The sequence below is a fragment of the Lissotriton vulgaris genome, chromosome 12 (genome assembly GCF_964263255.1).
Source record: "Lissotriton vulgaris chromosome 12, aLisVul1.2, whole genome shotgun sequence".
Lineage (NCBI taxonomy): Eukaryota > Metazoa > Chordata > Amphibia > Caudata > Salamandridae > Lissotriton > Lissotriton vulgaris.
In genome coordinates, this window is record NC_141700.1 from 99836160 (window position 1) to 99853120 (window position 16961).

Genomic DNA, 16961 nt, shown 5'->3' on the forward strand with positions numbered 1-16961 from the left:
CCTGGTTCCTTATAGTTCCCTATAGTGCTTACCATCTCATTGATGTCACGTATGGCTTCTTGCTGTGTCTCTCTTCACTGTAATGTATACACTTGCCCTGGCCATGGTTCCTTCTTGTTCCCTATAGTTCTTACCATCTCATCGATGTCACGTACGGCTCCTTCTGTGTCTTGTGTCTCCTTGCTATGTCTTGTGTCTCCTTGTTGTGTTTTGTGTCTCCTTGCTGTGTCTTGTGTCTCCTTGCTGTCCCCCCTTGCTCCTTGCTGTGCCTCCTGGCTCCTTGATATGCCCACTGGCTCCTTTATGTCCCCCGGCTCCTTGCTGTGTCTTGTGTCTCCTTGCTGTCCCCCCTTGCTCCTTGCTGTGCCTCCTGGCTCCTTGATATGCCCACTGGCTCCTTTATGCCCCCCCCAGCTCCTTGCTGTGTCTTGTGTCTCCTTGCTGTCCGCCCTTGCTCCTTGCTGTGCCTCCTGGCTCCTTGATATGCCCACTGGCTCCTTTATGTCCCACCGGCTCCTTGCTGTGTCTTGTGTCTCCTTGCTGTCCCCCCTGTCTCCTTGCTGTCCCCTCTGTCTCCTTGCTGTTCCTCTGGCTCCTTGCTGTTCCCCCTGGCTCCTTGCTGTCCCCCCTGGCTCCTTGCTGTCCCCCATGGCTCATTGCTGTCCCCCAGGCTCCTTGCTGTCCCCCCTGGCTCCTTGCTGTTCCCCCAGCTCCTTGATGTCCCCCCTGGCTCCTTGATGTCCCCCCTTGTTCCTTGCTGTCCCCCTTGCTCCTTTATGTCCCCCCTTGCTCCTTCATGTGCCCACTGGCTCCTTTAAATTCCCCCTGCCTCTTTGCTTTGTCCCCCCTGGCTCCTGGGTGTCTCTCGCGGCTCATTTCTGTGTCCCCTGATTCCTTACTGCACCCCCCCAGGCTCCTTGCTGTCCCTCCGGGCTCCTTTATGTCCACCCTGTTTCCTTGCCATGTTACATGCTCCTGGATGTACCCATTGACTCCTTACTGTGCCCCCCGGCTCCTTCCTCTGTCCCTTGACTTTGTTCTTGATTTCTTGCTCTGTCCCTTGACTACGTTCTTTACTCCTTGCTCTGTCCATTGACTCTGTTCCAGACTATCTTCCCTATATTTTGGCTCTGTTCCTGACTCCTTGCTCTGTCCCTTGGCTCTGTTCCTGACTCCTTGCTCTCTCCCTTGTCTCTGTTCCTGACTCCTTGCTCTGTCCCTTGGCTCTGTTCCTGACTCCTGGCTCTGTCCCATGACCCTGTGCCATCTGGTTCATTGTTATGTCCCTGTTATGTCCTCCCACCCCACTTCCTTGTTGTGTCCCATAGTTCTTACCATCTCATTGATGTCACGTATGGCTCCTTGCTGTCTCTCATCACCTTGATGTATATACTTGCCCTGGTTCCTTATAGTTCCCTATAGTGCTTACCATCTCATTGATGTCACGTATGGCTTCTTGCTGTGTCTCTCTTCACTGTAATGTATACACTTGCCCTGGCCATGGTTCCTTCTTGTTCCCTATAGTTCTTACCATCTCATCGATGTCACGTACGGCTCCTTCTGTGTCTTGTGTCTCCTTGCTATGTCTTGTGTCTCCTTGTTGTGTTTTGTGTCTCCTTGCTGTGTCTTGTGTCTCCTTGCTGTCCCCCCTTGCTCCTTGCTGTGCCTCCTGGCTCCTTGATATGCCCACTGGCTCCTTTATGTCCCCCGGCTCCTTGCTGTGTCTTGTGTCTCCTTGCTGTCCCCCCTTGCTCCTTGCTGTGCCTCCTGGCTCCTTGATATGCCCACTGGCTCCTTTATGCCCCCCCCGGCTCCTTGCTGTGTCTTGTGTCTCCTTGCTGTCCGCCCTTGCTCCTTGCTGTGCCTTCTGGCTCCTTCATGTGCCCACTGGCTCCTTTATGTCCCCCCGGCTCCTTGCTGTGCCTTGTGTCTCCTTGCTGTCCCCGGCTCCTTGCTCTCCCCCGGCTCCTTGCTGTGTCTTGTGTCTCCTTGCTGTGCCACCGACTCCTTGCTGTGTCTTGTGTCTCCTTGCTGTGCCACCGACTCCTTGCTGTGTCTTGTGTCTCCTTGCTGTGTCTTGTGTCTCCTTGCTGTCTCCCCTGGCTCCTTGTAGTCACCACGGCTCCTTGCTGTCCCCCTGGCTCTTTTATGTTCCCCCTGGCTCCTTTATATCCCCCCTGGCTCTTTGCTATCCCCCTGGCTCCTTGGTGTGCCCCCTGGCTCCTTACTGTACCCCCTGGCTCCTTGCTATCCCCCCTGGCTCCTTGCTGTCCCCCCTGGCTCCTTGCTGTCCCCCCTGGCTCCTTGCTATCCCCTCTGGCTCCTTGGTGTGCCCCCTGGCTCCTTGCTGTCTCCCCTGGCTCCTTGCAACCCCCCCCCCCCCCGGCTCCTTGCTGTCCCCCTGGCTCCTTGCTGTTCCCCCTGGCTCCTTGGTGTGCCCCCTGGCTCCTTGCTGTCCCCCCCTGGCTCCTTGGTGTGCCCCCTGGCTCCTTGCTGTCCCCCCTGGCTCCTTGCTGTCCCCCCTGGCTCCTTGCTACCCCCCCCCCCCCCGGCTCCTTGCTGTCCCCCTGGCTCCTTGCTATCCCCCCTGGCTCCTTGATGTGCCCCCACGGCTCTTTGCTATCCCCCCTGGCTCCTTGATGTGCCCCCTGTCTCCTTGATGTGCCCCCATGGCTCCTTGCTATCCCCCTGGCTCCTTTATGTCCCCCGTGCCTCCTTGATGTGCCCCCTGGCTCCCTCATGTCCCCCTGGCTCTCTGCTTTGTCCCCTGGCTTCTTGCTGTTCCTCACTGCTCATTTCTGTGTCCACTGACTCCTTGCTGCCCCTTGGCTCATTGCTGTGTCCTGTGCTCATTGATGTGCCCCCCAGATTAGTTGAGGTGCCTCTGTTTCCTTGCCATGTTACAAGCGCCTGGATGTACCCATTGACTCCTTACTGTGCCCCCCCCCCGGCTCCTTGCTCTGTCCCTCAGTTCTGCACGTGACTCCTTGCTCTTGTCCATGGCTCTGTTCCTGACTCCTTGCTCTGTGCCCTGGCTCTGTTCTTTATTACTTGTTCTGTCCCTTGACTCCGTTCTTCAATCCTTGCTCTGTCCCTTGACTCCGTTCTTCACTCCTTTCTCTGTCCCTTGACTCAGTTCTTGACCCCTTGCTCTGTCCCTTGACCCCTTGCTCTGTCCCTTGACTCCGTTCTTCACTCCTTGCTCTGTCCCTTGACTCCGTTCTTGACCCCTTGCTCTGTCCCTTGACCCCTTGCTCTGTCCTATGACTCCGTTCCCAACTCCTTGCTCTGTCCCTTGACTCCGTTCTTCACTCCTTGCTCTGTCCCTTGACTCCGTTCCTCACTCCTTGCTCTGTCCCTTGACTCCGGTCTTCACTCCTTGCTCTGTCCCTTGACTCCGTTCTTGATGCCTTGCTCTGTCCCTTGACTCCATTCTTCACTCCTTGCTCTGTCCCTTGACTCCGTTCTTCACTCCTTGCTCTGTCCCTTGACTCCATTCTTCACTCCTTGCTCTGTCCCTTGAGTCTGTTCTTCACTCCTTGCTCTGCCCCTTGACTCTGTTCTTCACTCCTTGCTCTGTCCCTTGACTCCGTTCTTCACTCCTTGCTCTATCCCTTGACTCCGTTCTTCACTCCTTGCTCTGTCCCTTGACTCCGTTCTTCACTCCTTGCTCTGTCCCTTGACTCCGTTCTTCACTCCTTGCTCTGCCCCTTGACTCCGTTCTTCACTCCTTGCTCTGTCTCTTGACTCCGTTCTTCACTCCTTGCTCTGTCCCTTGAGTCTGACCCTGACTCCTTGCTCTGTCCCTTGACTCCGTTCTTCACTCCTTGCTCTGTCCCTTGACTCCGTTCTTCACTCCTTGCTCTGTCCCTTGACTCCGTTCTTCACTCCTTGCTTTGTGCCTTGACTCCAGTCTTCACTCCTTGCTCTGTCCCTTGACTCCGTTCTTCACTCCTTGCTCTGTCCCTTGACTCCATTCTTCACTCCTTGCTCTGTCCCTTGACTCTGTTCTTCACTCCTTTCTCTGCCCCTTGACTCTGTTCTTCACTCCTTGCTCTGTCCCTTGACTCCGTTCTTCACTCCTTGCTCTGTCCCTTGACTCTGTTCTTCACTCCTTTCTCTGCCCCTTGACTCTGTTCTTCACTCCTTGCTCTGTCCCTTGACTCCGTTCTTCACTCCTTGCTCTGTCCCTTGAGTCTGTCCCTGACTCCTTGCTCTGTCCCTTGACTCTGTTCTTCACTCCTTTCTCTGCCCCTTGACTCTGTTCTTCACTCCTTGCTCTGTCCCTTGACTCCGTTCTTCACTCCTTGCTCTGTCCCTTGACTCTGTTCTTCACTCCTTTCTCTGTCCCTTTAGTCTGTCCCTGATTGGTTGCTCTGTCCCTTGACTCCGTTCTTCACTCCTTGCTCTGTCCCTTGACTCCGTTCTTCACTCCTTGGTCTGTCCCTTGAGTCTGTCCCTGACTCCTTACTCTGTATCTTGACTCTGTTCTTCACTCCTTGCTCTGTCCCTTGACTCCGTTCTTCACTCCTTGCTCTGTCCCTTGAATCCGTTCTTCACTCCTTGCTCTGTCCCTTGACTCTGTTCTTCACTCCTTGCTCTGTCCCTTGACTCCGTTCTTCACTCCTTGCTCTGTCCTTTGAATCCGCTCTTCGCTCCTTGATCTGTCCCTTGACTTCGTTCTTGACTCCTTGCTCTATCCCTTGACTCTGTTTTTGACTCATTGCTCTGTGCCTTGACTCTGTTCTTGATTCCTTGCTCTGTCCCTTGACTCCATTCTTCACGTCTTGCTCTCTACTTTGACTCCGTTCTTGACTCCTTAGTCTGTCCCTTGACTCTGTTCTTGATTTCTTGCTCTGTCCCTTGGCTCCGTTCTTGATTACTTGTTCTGCCCCTTGACTCTGTTCTTCACTCCTTGCTCTGTCCCTTGACTCCGTTCTTCACTCCTTGCTCTGTCCCTTGAGTCTGTCCCTGACTCCTTGCTCTGTCCCTTGACTCTGTTCTTCACTCCTTTCTCTGCCCCTTGACTCTGTTCTTCACTCCTTGCTCTGTCCCTTGACTCCGTTCTTCACTCCTTGCTCTGTCCCTTGACTCTGTTCTTCACTCCTTTCTCTGTCCCTTTAGTCTGTCCCTGATTGGTTGCTCTGTCCCTTGACTCCGTTCTTCACTCCTTGCTCTGTCCCTTGACTCCGTTCTTCACTCCTTGGTCTGTCCCTTGAGTCTGTCCCTGACTCCTTACTCTGTATCTTGACTCTGTTCTTCACTCCTTGCTCTGTCCCTTGACTCCGTTCTTCACTCCTTGCTCTGTCCCTTGAATCCGTTCTTCACTCCTTGCTCTGTCCCTTGACTCTGTTCTTCACTCCTTGCTCTGTCCCTTGACTCCGTTCTTCACTCCTTGCTCTGTCCTTTGAATCCGCTCTTCGCTCCTTGATCTGTCCCTTGACTTCGTTCTTGACTCCTTGCTCTATCCCTTGACTCTGTTTTTGACTCATTGCTCTGTGCCTTGACTCTGTTCTTGATTCCTTGCTCTGTCCCTTGACTCCATTCTTCACGTCTTGCTCTCTACTTTGACTCCGTTCTTGACTCCTTAGTCTGTCCCTTGACTCTGTTCTTGATTTCTTGCTCTGTCCCTTGGCTCCGTTCTTGATTACTTGTTCTGTCCTTTGACTCCGTTCTTCACTCCTTGCTCTGTCCCTTGACTTCGTTCTTCACTCCTTGCTCTGTCCCTTGACTCCGTTCTTCTATCCTTGCTCTGTCCCTTGACTCCGTTCTTCACTCCTTTCTCTGTCCCCTGACTCAGTTATTGAACCCTTGCTCTGTGCCTTGACTCCGTTCTTGACCCCTTGCTCTGTCCCCTGACCCCTTGACTCCGTTCTTCACTCCTTGCTCTGTCCCTTGTTCTTCACTCCTTGCTCTGTCCCTTGACTCCGTTCTTCACTCCTTGCTCTGTCCCTTGACTCCATTCTTCACTCCTTGCTCTGTCCCTTGAGTCTGTCCCTGACTCCTTGCTCTGTCCCTTGACTCCGTTCTTCACTCCTTGCTCTGTACCTTGACTGCAATCTTCACTCCTTGCTCTGTCCCTTGAGTCTGTCCCTGACTCCTTCCTCTGTCCCTTGACTCTGTTCTTCACTCCTTGCTCTGTCCCTTGACCCCATTCTTGACCCCTTGCTCTGTCCCTTGACCCCTTGCTCTGTCCCTTGACTCCGTTCTCAACTCCTTGCTCTGTCCCTTGACTCCGTTCTTCACTCTTTGCTCTGTCCCTTGACTCCGTTCTTCACTCCTTGCTCTGTCCCTTGACTCCGTTCATGATGCCTTTCTCTGTCCCTTGACTCCGTTCTTGATGCCTTTCTCTGTCCCTTGACTCCATTCTTCACTCCTTGCTCTGTCCCTTGACTCCGTTCTTGACCCCTTGATCTGTGCCTTGACTCCGTTCTTGACCCCTTGCTCTGTCCCTTGACCCCTTGCTCTGTCCCTTGACTCCGTTCTTCACTCCTTGCTCTGTCCCTTGACTCAGTTCTTCACTCCTTGCTCTGTCCCTTGACTCCGTTCTTCACTCCTTGCTCTGTCTCTCGACTCCGTTCTTGGTGCCTTGCTCTGTCCCTTGACTCCGTTCTTCACTCCTTGCTCTGTCCCTTGACTCTGTTCTTTACTCCTTGCTCTGCCCCTTGACTCTCTTCTTCACTCCTTGCGTTGTCCCTTGACTCCGTTCTTCACTCCTTCCTCTGTCCCTTGAGTCTGTCACTGACTCCTTGCTCTGTCCCTTGACTCCGTTCTTCACTCCTTGCTCTGTCCCTTGACTCCGTTCTTCACTCCTTGCTCTGTCCCTTGACTCTGTTCTTCACTCCTTGCTCTGTCCCTTGAGTCTGTCCCTGACTCCTTGCTCTGTCCCTTGACTCCGTTCTTCACTCCTTGCTTTGTCCTTTGACTCAGTTCATCACTCCTTGCTCTGTCCCTCGACTCCGTTCTTGACTCATTGCTCTGTCCCTTGACCCTGTTTTTGACCCCTTGCTCTGTGTCTTGACTCCGTTCTTCACTCCTTGCTCTGTCCCTTGAGTCTGTCCCTGACTCCTTGCTCTGTCCCTTGACTTCGTTCTTCACTCCTTGCTCTGTCCCTTGACTCCGTTCTTGATTCCTGGCTCTGTCCCTTGACTGCAATCTTCACTCCTTGCTCTGTCCCTTGAGTCTGTCCCTGACTCCTTCCTCTGTCCCTTGACTCTGTTCTTCACTCCTTGCTCTGTCCCTTGACTCCGTTCTTGACCCCTTGCTCTGTCCCTTGACCCCTTGCTCTGTCCCTTGACTCCGTTCTGAACTCCTTGCTCTGTCCCTTGACTCCGTTCTTCACTCCTTGCTCTGTCCATTGACTCCGTTCTTGACTCCTTGCTCTGTCCTTTGACTCCGTTCTTGACTCCTTGCTATGTCCCTTGACTCCGTTCTTTACTCCTTGCTCTGTCCCTTGACTCCGTTCTTGACTCCTTGCTCTGTCCCTTGACTCCGTTCTTCTATCCTTGCTCGGTCCCTTGACACCGTTCTTGATTCCTTGCTCTGTCCCTTGACTCCGTTCTTCACTCCTTGCTCTGTCCCTTGACTCCGTTCTTCACTCCTTGCTCTGTCCTTTGACTCCGTTCTTCTATCCTTGCTCTGTCCCTTGACTCCGTTCTTCACTCCTTTCTCTGTCCCCTGACTCAGTTATTGACCCCTTGCTCTGTCTCTTGACCCCTTGCTCTGTACCTTGACTCCGTTCTTCACTCCTTGCTCTGTCCCTTGACTCCGTTCTTGACCCCTTGCTCTGTGCCTTGACTCCGTTCTTGACCCCTTGCTCTGTCCCTTGATCCCTTGACTCCGTTCTTCACTCCTTGCTCTGTCCCTTGTTCTTCACTCCTTGCTCTGTCCCTTGACTCCGTTCTTCACTCCTTGCTCTGTCCCTTGACTCCATTTTTCACTCCTTGCTCTGTCCCTTGAGCCTGTCCCTGACTCCTTGCTCTGTCCCTTGACTCCGTTCTTCACTCCTTGCTCTGTACCTTGACTGCAATCTTCACTCCTTGCTCTGTCCCTTGAGTCTGTCTCTGACTCCTTCCTCTGTCCCTTGACTCTGTTCTTCACTCCTTGCTCTGTCCCTTGACTCCGTTCTTGACCCCTTGCTCTGTCCCTTGACCCCTTGCTCTGTCCCTTGACTCCGTTCTGAACTCCTTGCTCTGTCCCTTGACTCCGTTCTTCACTCCTTGCTCTGTCCCTTGACTCCGTTCTTCACTCCTTGCTCTGTCCCTTGACTCTGTTCTTCACTCCTTGCTCTGTCCCTTGACTCCGTTCTTCACTCCTTGCTCTGTCCCTTGACTCCGTTCTTCACTCCTTGCTCTGCCCCTTGACTCCGTTCTTCACTCCTTGCTCTGTCTCTTGACTCTGTTCTTCACTCCTTGCTCTGCCCCTTGACTCTGTTCTTCACTCCTTGCTCTGTCCCTTGACTCCGTTCTTCACTCCTTGCTCTGTCCCTTGACTCCGTTCTTCACTCCTTGCTCTGTCCCTTGACTCCGTTCTTCACTCCTTGCTCTGTCCCTTGACTCCGTTCTTCACTCCTTGCTCTGCCCCTTGACTCCGTTCTTCACTCCTTGCTCTGTCTCTTGACTCCGTTCTTCACTCCTTGCTCTGTCCCTTGAGTCTGACCCTGACTCCTTGCTCTGTCCCTTGACTCCGTTCTTCACTCCTTGCTCTGTCCCTTGACTCCGTTCTTCACTCCTTGCTCTGTCCCTTGACTCCGTTCTTCACTCCTTGCTTTGTGCCTTGACTCCAGTCTTCACTCCTTGCTCTGTCCCTTGACTCCGTTCTTCACTCCTTGCTCTGTCCCTTGACTCCATTCTTCACTCCTTGCTCTGTCCCTTGACTCTGTTCTTCACTCCTTTCTCTGCCCCTTGACTCTGTTCTTCACTCCTTGCTCTGTCCCTTGACTCCGTTCTTCACTCCTTGCTCTGTCCCTTGACTCTGTTCTTCACTCCTTTCTCTGCCCCTTGACTCTGTTCTTCACTCCTTGCTCTGTCCCTTGACTCCGTTCTTCACTCCTTGCTCTGTCCCTTGAGTCTGTCCCTGACTCCTTGCTCTGTCCCTTGACCCCGTTCTTCACTCCTTGCTCTGTCTCTTGACTCCGTTCTTCACTCCTTGCTCTGTGCCTTGACTCCATTCTTCACTCCTTGCTCTGTCCCTTGACTCCGTTCTTCACTCCTTGCTCTGTCCCTTGACTCCATTCTTCACTCCTTGCTCTGTCCCTTGACTCTGTTCTTCACTCCTTGCTCTGCCCCTTGACTCTGTTCTTCACTCCTTGCTCTGTCCCTTGACTCCGTTCTTCACTCCTTGCTCTGTCCCTTGAGTCTGTCCCTGACTCCTTGCTCTGTCCCTTGACTCCGTTCTTCACTCCTTGCTCTGTCCCTTGACTCTGTTCTTCACTCCTTTCTCTGTCCCTTTAGTCTGTCCCTGATTGGTTGCTCTGTCCCTTGACTCCGTTCTTCACTCCTTGCTCTGTCCCTTGACTCCGTTCTTCACTCCTTGGTCTGTCCCTTGAGTCTGTCCCTGACTCCTTACTCTGTATCTTGACTCTGTTCTTCACTCCTTGCTCTGTCCCTTGACTCCGTTCTTCACTCCTTGCTCTGTCCCTTGAATCCGTTCTTCACTCCTTGCTCTGTCCCTTGACTCTGTTCTTCACTCCTTGCTCTGTCCCTTGACTCCGTTCTTCACTCCTTGCTCTGTCCTTTGAATCCGCTCTTCGCTCCTTGATCTGTCCCTTGACTTCGTTCTTGACTCCTTGCTCTATCCCTTGACTCTGTTTTTGACTCATTGCTCTGTGCCTTGACTCTGTTCTTGATTCCTTGCTCTGTCCCTTGACTCCATTCTTCACGTCTTGCTCTCTACTTTGACTCCGTTCTTGACTCCTTAGTCTGTCCCTTGACTCTGTTCTTGATTTCTTGCTCTGTCCCTTGGCTCCGTTCTTGATTACTTGTTCTGTCCTTTGACTCCGTTCTTCACTCCTTGCTCTGTCCCTTGACTTCGTTCTTCACTCCTTACTCTGTCCCTTGACTCCGTTCTTCTATCCTTGCTCTGTCCCTTGACTCCGTTCTTCACTCCTTTCTCTGTCCCCTGACTCAGTTATTGAACCCTTGCTCTGTGCCTTGACTCCGTTCTTGACCCCTTGCTCTGTCCCTTGACCCCTTGACTCCGTTCTTCACTCCTTGCTCTGTCCCTTGTTCTTCACTCCTTGCTCTGTCCCTTGACTCCGTTCTTCACTCCTTGCTCTGTCCCTTGACTCCATTCTTCACTCCTTGCTCTGTCCCTTGAGTCTGTCCCTGACTCCTTGCTCTGTCCCTTGACTCCGTTCTTCACTCCTTGCTCTGTACCTTGACTGCAATCTTCACTCCTTGCTCTGTCCCTTGAGTCTGTCCCTGACTCCTTCCTCTGTCCCTTGACTCTGTTCTTCACTCCTTGCTCTGTCCCTTGACCCCATTCTTGACCCCTTGCTCTGTCCCTTGACCCCTTGCTCTGTCCCTTGACTCCGTTCTCAACTCCTTGCTCTGTCCCTTGACTCCGTTCTTCACTCTTTGCTCTGTCCCTTGACTCCGTTCTTCACTCCTTGCTCTGTCCCTTGACTCCGTTCATGATGCCTTTCTCTGTCCCTTGACTCCGTTCTTGATGCCTTTCTCTGTCCCTTGACTCCGTTCTTCACTCCTTGCTCTGTCCCTTGACTCCGTTCTTGACCCCTTGATCTGTGCCTTGACTCCGTTCTTGACCCCTTGCTCTGTCCCTTGACCCCTTGCTCTGTCCCTTGACTCCGTTCTTCACTCCTTGCTCTGTCCCTTGACTCAGTTCTTCACTCCTTGCTCTGTCCCTTGACTCCGTTCTTCACTCCTTGCTCTGTCTCTCGACTCCGTTCTTGGTGCCTTGCTCTGTCCCTTGACTCCGTTCTTCACTCCTTGCTCTGTCCCTTGACTCTGTTCTTTACTCCTTGCTCTGCCCCTTGACTCTCTTCTTCACTCCTTGCGTTGTCCCTTGACTCCGTTCTTCACTCCTTCCTCTGTCCCTTGAGTCTGTCACTGACTCCTTGCTCTGTCCCTTGACTCCGTTCTTCACTCCTTGCTCTGTCCCTTGACTCCGTTCTTCACTCCTTGCTCTGTCCCTTGACTCTGTTCTTCACTCCTTGCTCTGTCCCTTGAGTATGTCCCTGACTCCTTGCTCTGTCCCTTGACTCCGTTCTTCACTCCTTGCTTTGTCCTTTGACTCAGTTCATCACTCCTTGCTCTGTCCCTCGACTCCGTTCTTGACTCATTGCTCTGTCCCTTGACCCTGTTTTTGACCCCTTGCTCTGTGTCTTGACTCCGTTCTTCACTCCTTGCTCTGTCCCTTGAGTCTGTCCCTGACTCCTTGCTCTGTCCCTTGACTTCGTTCTTCACTCCTTGCTCTGTCCCTTGACTCCGTTCTTGATTCCTGGCTCTGTCCCTTGACTGCAATCTTCACTCCTTGCTCTGTCCCTTGAGTCTGTCCCTGACTCCTTCCTCTGTCCCTTGACTCTGTTCTTCACTCCTTGCTCTGTCCCTTGACTCCGTTCTTGACCCCTTGCTCTGTCCCTTGACCCCTTGCTCTGTCCCTTGACTCCGTTCTGAACTCCTTGCTCTGTCCCTTGACTCCGTTCTTCACTCCTTGCTCTGTCCATTGACTCCGTTCTTGACTCCTTGCTCTGTCCTTTGACTCCGTTCTTGACTCCTTGCTATGTCCCTTGACTCCGTTCTTTACTCCTTGCTCTGTCCCTTGACTCCGTTCTTGACTCCTTGCTCTGTCCCTTGACTCCGTTCTTCTATCCTTGCTCGGTCCCTTGACACCGTTCTTGATTCCTTGCTCTGTCCCTTGACTCCGTTCTTCACTCCTTGCTCTGTCCCTTGACTCCGTTCTTCACTCCTTGCTCTGTCCTTTGACTCCGTTCTTCTATCCTTGCTCTGTCCCTTGACTCCGTTCTTCACTCCTTTCTCTGTCCCCTGACTCAGTTATTGACCCCTTGCTCTGTCTCTTGACCCCTTGCTCTGTACCTTGACTCCGTTCTTCACTCCTTGCTCTGTCCCTTGACTTCGTTCTTGACCCCTTGCTCTGTGCCTTGACTCCGTTCTTGACCCCTTGCTCTGTCCCTTGATCCCTTGACTCCGTTCTTCACTCCTTGCTCTGTCCCTTGTTCTTCACTCCTTGCTCTGTCCCTTGACTCCGTTCTTCACTCCTTGCTCTGTCCCTTGACTCCATTTTTCACTCCTTGCTCTGTCCCTTGAGCCTGTCCCTGACTCCTTGCTCTGTCCCTTGACTCCGTTCTTCACTCCTTGCTCTGTACCTTGACTGCAATCTTCACTCCTTGCTCTGTCCCTTGAGTCTGTCCCTGACTCCTTCCTCTGTCCCTTGACTCTGTTCTTCACTCCTTGCTCTGTCCCTTGACTCCGTTCTTGACCCCTTGCTCTGTCCCTTGACCCCTTGCTCTGTCCCTTGACTCCGTTCTGAACTCCTTGCTCTGTCCCTTGACTCCGTTCTTCACTCCTTGCTCTGTCCCTTGACTCCGTTCTTCACTCCTTGCTCTGTCCCTTGACTCTGTTCTTGATGCCTTTCTCTGTCCCTTGACTCCGTTCTTCACTCCTTGCTCTGTCCCTTGACTCTGTTCCTGACTCCTTGCTCTGTCCCTTGACTCCGTTCTTCACTCCTTGCTCTGTCCCTTGACTCTGTTCTTCACTCCTTGCTCTGTCCCTTGACTCTGTTCTTCACTCCTTGCTCTGTTCTTGACTCCGTTCTTCACTCCTTTCTCTGTCCCTTGACTCAGTTCTTCACTCTTTGCTCTGTCCCTTGACTCCGTTCTTGACCCCTTGCTCTGTGCCTTGACTCCGTTCTTGACCCCTTGCTCTGTCCCTTGACCCCTTGCTCTGTCCCTTGACTCCGTTCTTCACTCCTTGCTCTGTCCCTTGACTCCGTTCTTCACTCCTTGCTCTGTCCCTTGACTCCGTTCTTCACTCATTGCTTTGTCCCTTGACCCTGGTTCTGACCCCTTGCTCTGTCCCTTGACACCATTCTTGATTCCTTGCTCTGTCCCTTGACTCCGTTCTTCACTCCTTGCTCTGTCCCTTGACTCTGTTCTTTACTCCTTGCTCTGCCCCTTGACTCTCTTCTTCACTCCTTGCTCTGTCCCTTGACTCCGTTCTTCACTCCTTGCTCTGTCCCTTGAGTCTGTCCCTGACTCCTTGCTCTGTCCCTTGACTCCGTTCTTCACTCCTTGCTCTGTCCCTTGACTCCGTTCTTCACTCCTTGCTCTGTCCCTTGACTCTGTTCTTCACTCCTTGCTCTGTCCCTTGAGTCTGTCCCTGACTCCTTGCTCTGTCCCTTGACTCCGTTCTTCACTCCTTGCTTTGTCCTTTGACTCAGTTCATCACTCCTTGCTCTGTCCCTCGACTCCGTTCTTGACTCATTGCTCTGTCCCTTGACCCTGTTTTTGACCCCTTGCTCTGTGTCTTGACTCCGTTCTTCACTCCTTGCTCTGTCCCTTGAGTCTGTCCCTGACTCCTTGCTCTGTCCCTTGACTTCGTTCTTCACTCCTTGCTCTGTCCCTTGACTCCGTTCTTGATTCCTGGCTCTGTCCCTTGACTCTGTTCTTGATTCCTTGCTCTGTCCCTTGACACCGTTCTTGATTCCTTGCTCTGTCCCTTGACACCGTTCTTGATTCCTTGCTCTGTCCCTTGACTCCGTTCTTGACTCCTTGCTCTGTCCCTTGACTCCGTTCTTTACTCCTTGCTCTGTCCCTTGACTTCGTTCTTGACTCCTTGCTCTGTCTCTTGACTCCGTTCTTGACTCCTTGCTCTGTCCCTTGACTCCGTTCTTGACTCCTTGCTCTGTCCCTTGACTCCGTTCTTGACTCATTGCTCTGTCCCTTAACCCTGTCCCTGACTCCTTGCTCTGTCCCTTGACTCCGTTCTTGATTCCTGGCTCTGTCCCTTGACTTTGTTCTTGATTCCTTGCTCTGTCCCTTGACTCCGTTCTTGACTCCTTGCTCTGTCCCTTGACCCTGTTCCTGACCCCTTGCTCTGTGCCTTGACTCTGCGTGAGTGGCAGACGGAAGCAGTGCACTCTTGCGCTGCACGTGGTGTCATTAGCGCGGATTTTACAGGGCAGGGCAAACTCCCGGTGCTTAACCCCTTCGATGCTGATGACGAGCTCAGCCCGTCATCAGCCACGGTGGTCGTGTGCGGATGACGAGCTGAGCTCGTCATGTAACGCGGCTTTTGGAAAAAAGCGGCGTAGCGCAAAAATAACCGCCGCAGCGATGCGGTTAAAAGCAGCGCAAGCAGCGCGACTTATCCCACTCCACTGCTTGCGGAACCCTGTAGATCGCGGCCAATTTTTTTCGGCACTTTGCGGAGTTGCACTTAGCAGAACTCCACAAACTCCCCCCAGGCCTATATATTTGGGATATGGACTTGAGTTGGGATTCCAAAAATGAAACACATTTGTAGGTTGTGTAGAAGTGAACTAGTATAAATGCTCCATATTTTGTTCCATTGCACTGGCCTTTGTGGAATGTTTCTCTTCGCACCAGTATGGAAGTTTGGCTGAAGGGGGGACATTTGAGCTAATTCAAGGAGGAATACAACTTCTTAAAAAATGAAGGCCTTGATTCGCAATTGTTTCTCTGGGTAGGCGTGATTTTCTTTTGGCTTACTTCTATTAAATAACTCCTGTCGTATAATGAGTAGGTCACACCGACTCAAAGCAGAAACATCTGCCAATCAGATCCCAGTGAATTGATAAAAAAATCACATTTTGCTTCAAGAAAGAGAAGTGATAATGTGGGTCGTTGCTTCTGTTTCAAGATTCTTTGGATGTTGTATATACTGATTTAGCTGAGTTTAATAGTAAAACCTTAATGAACTTCTATCTGTAACTAAAAAGCCTGAAGAGTTGGCCTAGGATGTCTGTATGTCAAGAGATGATAGACCCTGACTGGAAGCATGCTATTCTTAGATCAACAGATGGCAATTGTTGTACAACAAGCAGCGAATACGTTTGGAGGCAAACGCGTATGTATTGGTATCTGATATATGTGTGTTTCTAAGGCAAGGCATGACGAGCTCTCGGTCAACTTGACTTTGGAAGTGATTATCGTGTGCCAAGAGAGGCGAGAAGCCAAGGGCTGAAGAGTGAAAATCATAAGTCAAGAATTGGCCAGCAATGGTTGACTCTTGCCTGAAGTTTTCGAGAAGCCTCAACCATAGATTAACCCCTTGCATGCTTATGGCGAGCTCAGCTCGTCATGAGGCACAGTGGAGCTGTGCTCATGACGAGCTGAGCTCGTCATAACTGCTGCGGAACGCCCACGCGGGGCTAATTCCCCGCCTGTGCGGGCGTTCTATGGGAGTAGGCGGAGTCGTGACGAGCTCTGCTCGTCATGAGCACAGCTCCATTGTGCAGCATGACGAGCTGGGCTCGTCACGAGCACTGGCGTCGTGCACGCCCCCCGCCCTGCAACGCGAGGGAGTTAGCCCTGCGTGGAAGGGGTTAAGAGATGAAAAAGATATAATTTCTGTTGAATTGTTTTAAAAAAATCCTGTTTAATGTCAGATCCTGGTCAACTGAGTTGTTTGCCTTAATGGCTTCTTCTTCTCCGTCTTCCCCTATTCAGGTGAATCACCTGGACATACCAACAAGTTCTGATCCATCATATGTTCCGCTCGCGGAGGTGGGGCCTGGTGAGACGGCTCTGGAGGCAGCGTTGTGCATCGACCCATTGCGGGCTGAGTGCCCGTGGGCAGAGCGAGGGCCCGGAGGAGACACTCAATGCCCTCAAGGCCTCGGCTCATAACTTGTTCAAGAAGCTGAGAGATGATGAGCTGGAGCTACTGGTCCGGGTCCTGGCCAGTCGAGGCAGCTGGGATGCTGGCTGTATCTGGTGCCCGCGAGCTGACCTGTGGGTGGGCAAGCAGACGGTGGCCCCACATGTCCTGCTGTGCCGCCTGTACCGCTGGCCTGACCTGAGACATGCCAGGGAGCTAAAGAGGCTCTGCTTCTGTGAGGCCTTCTGGAGAAGGGGCAGTGAGGGGGGCTCACTCTGCTGCAACCCTTACCACTACAGCAGGCTCTGCAGCCCAGGTGAGTGCCAGGAGGCCGGGGGCGTTATTCTTGCAACTGGAGGCTGTGATGCAGGTCAGGACTGGGAGTATTGGTGGATCTGTGGAGGGTTGGAGGCTCAAAAGTAGTGTTGTTGGGTGTACTGACCTCTACTGTTACTGATGAGGGGTGATGCCCTGAAACCTGTCCCAGGATGCTTGTTTTCCGGTCCATGGAGGACCTGGCCTGGCAGTTCGGGCTGGGCTGTTCCCATGAGGCACAGGGGCAAGACTGATTTGCATATGGCTGGGTTTAAAATTGAATTGCATGGGGAGCAAAAACACGATGGATTTAGGCCCAGATCTCTTTAGTGGGTGAATGTTTGACATTGATCAGCATTCTGTCCATCAGTTTTTCTTTTTGCAGAGACCTGCAGCATCCTTCTTCTTCAGGAGTCAGATCTGCAAATAATATCATTTCTGACCTGCTTCAACTTCTCCGGTTGCACTCTCAGGAAATCACACCCATGACTTTGCTACTCGAGACCACGCATAGATCTGCCAGTGTGCCCCCGTCTTGAAGCATGGCACTCTGTGATTCCATACTGCATCTCTGCCAGTTCTCTTCAGCCCTGAGCGAGGCATCACATGGGATTGAGGCACAGGGGTGCTCAGAGTAGTATTCTCATGCATCTCAGCCTTGCAGCACCCCCACAGCTCCAGTACTGAAACTCACATATAGCTCTGTCTATACATGTGCAACTCAAGCAAGACCTTGAGCATGTTGATGTTCCATTACTGAACCCCACACACAGCTCTGCCAGGACATCTCAGTCCTGCCCTGCAGACCACCTCCTGTTCCAGCAC

The 16961-nt window shown here is 52.5% G+C and overlaps 1 protein-coding gene across 1 annotated transcript in view; it reads left to right on the plus strand.

Moving 5' to 3' along the window:
- Positions 1-16961, plus strand: part of LOC147673505 (SMAD family member 6-like) — a 55966-nt gene that overhangs the window by 19811 nt on the left and 19194 nt on the right. Inside the window, exon 2 of the mRNA XM_086947371.1 lies at positions 15671-16137. Within this exon, the coding sequence (XP_086803497.1) occupies positions 15711-16137 (427 nt within the window). The 5' untranslated portion in view covers positions 15671-15710. The remainder of the gene's footprint in view (positions 1-15670; positions 16138-16961) is intronic.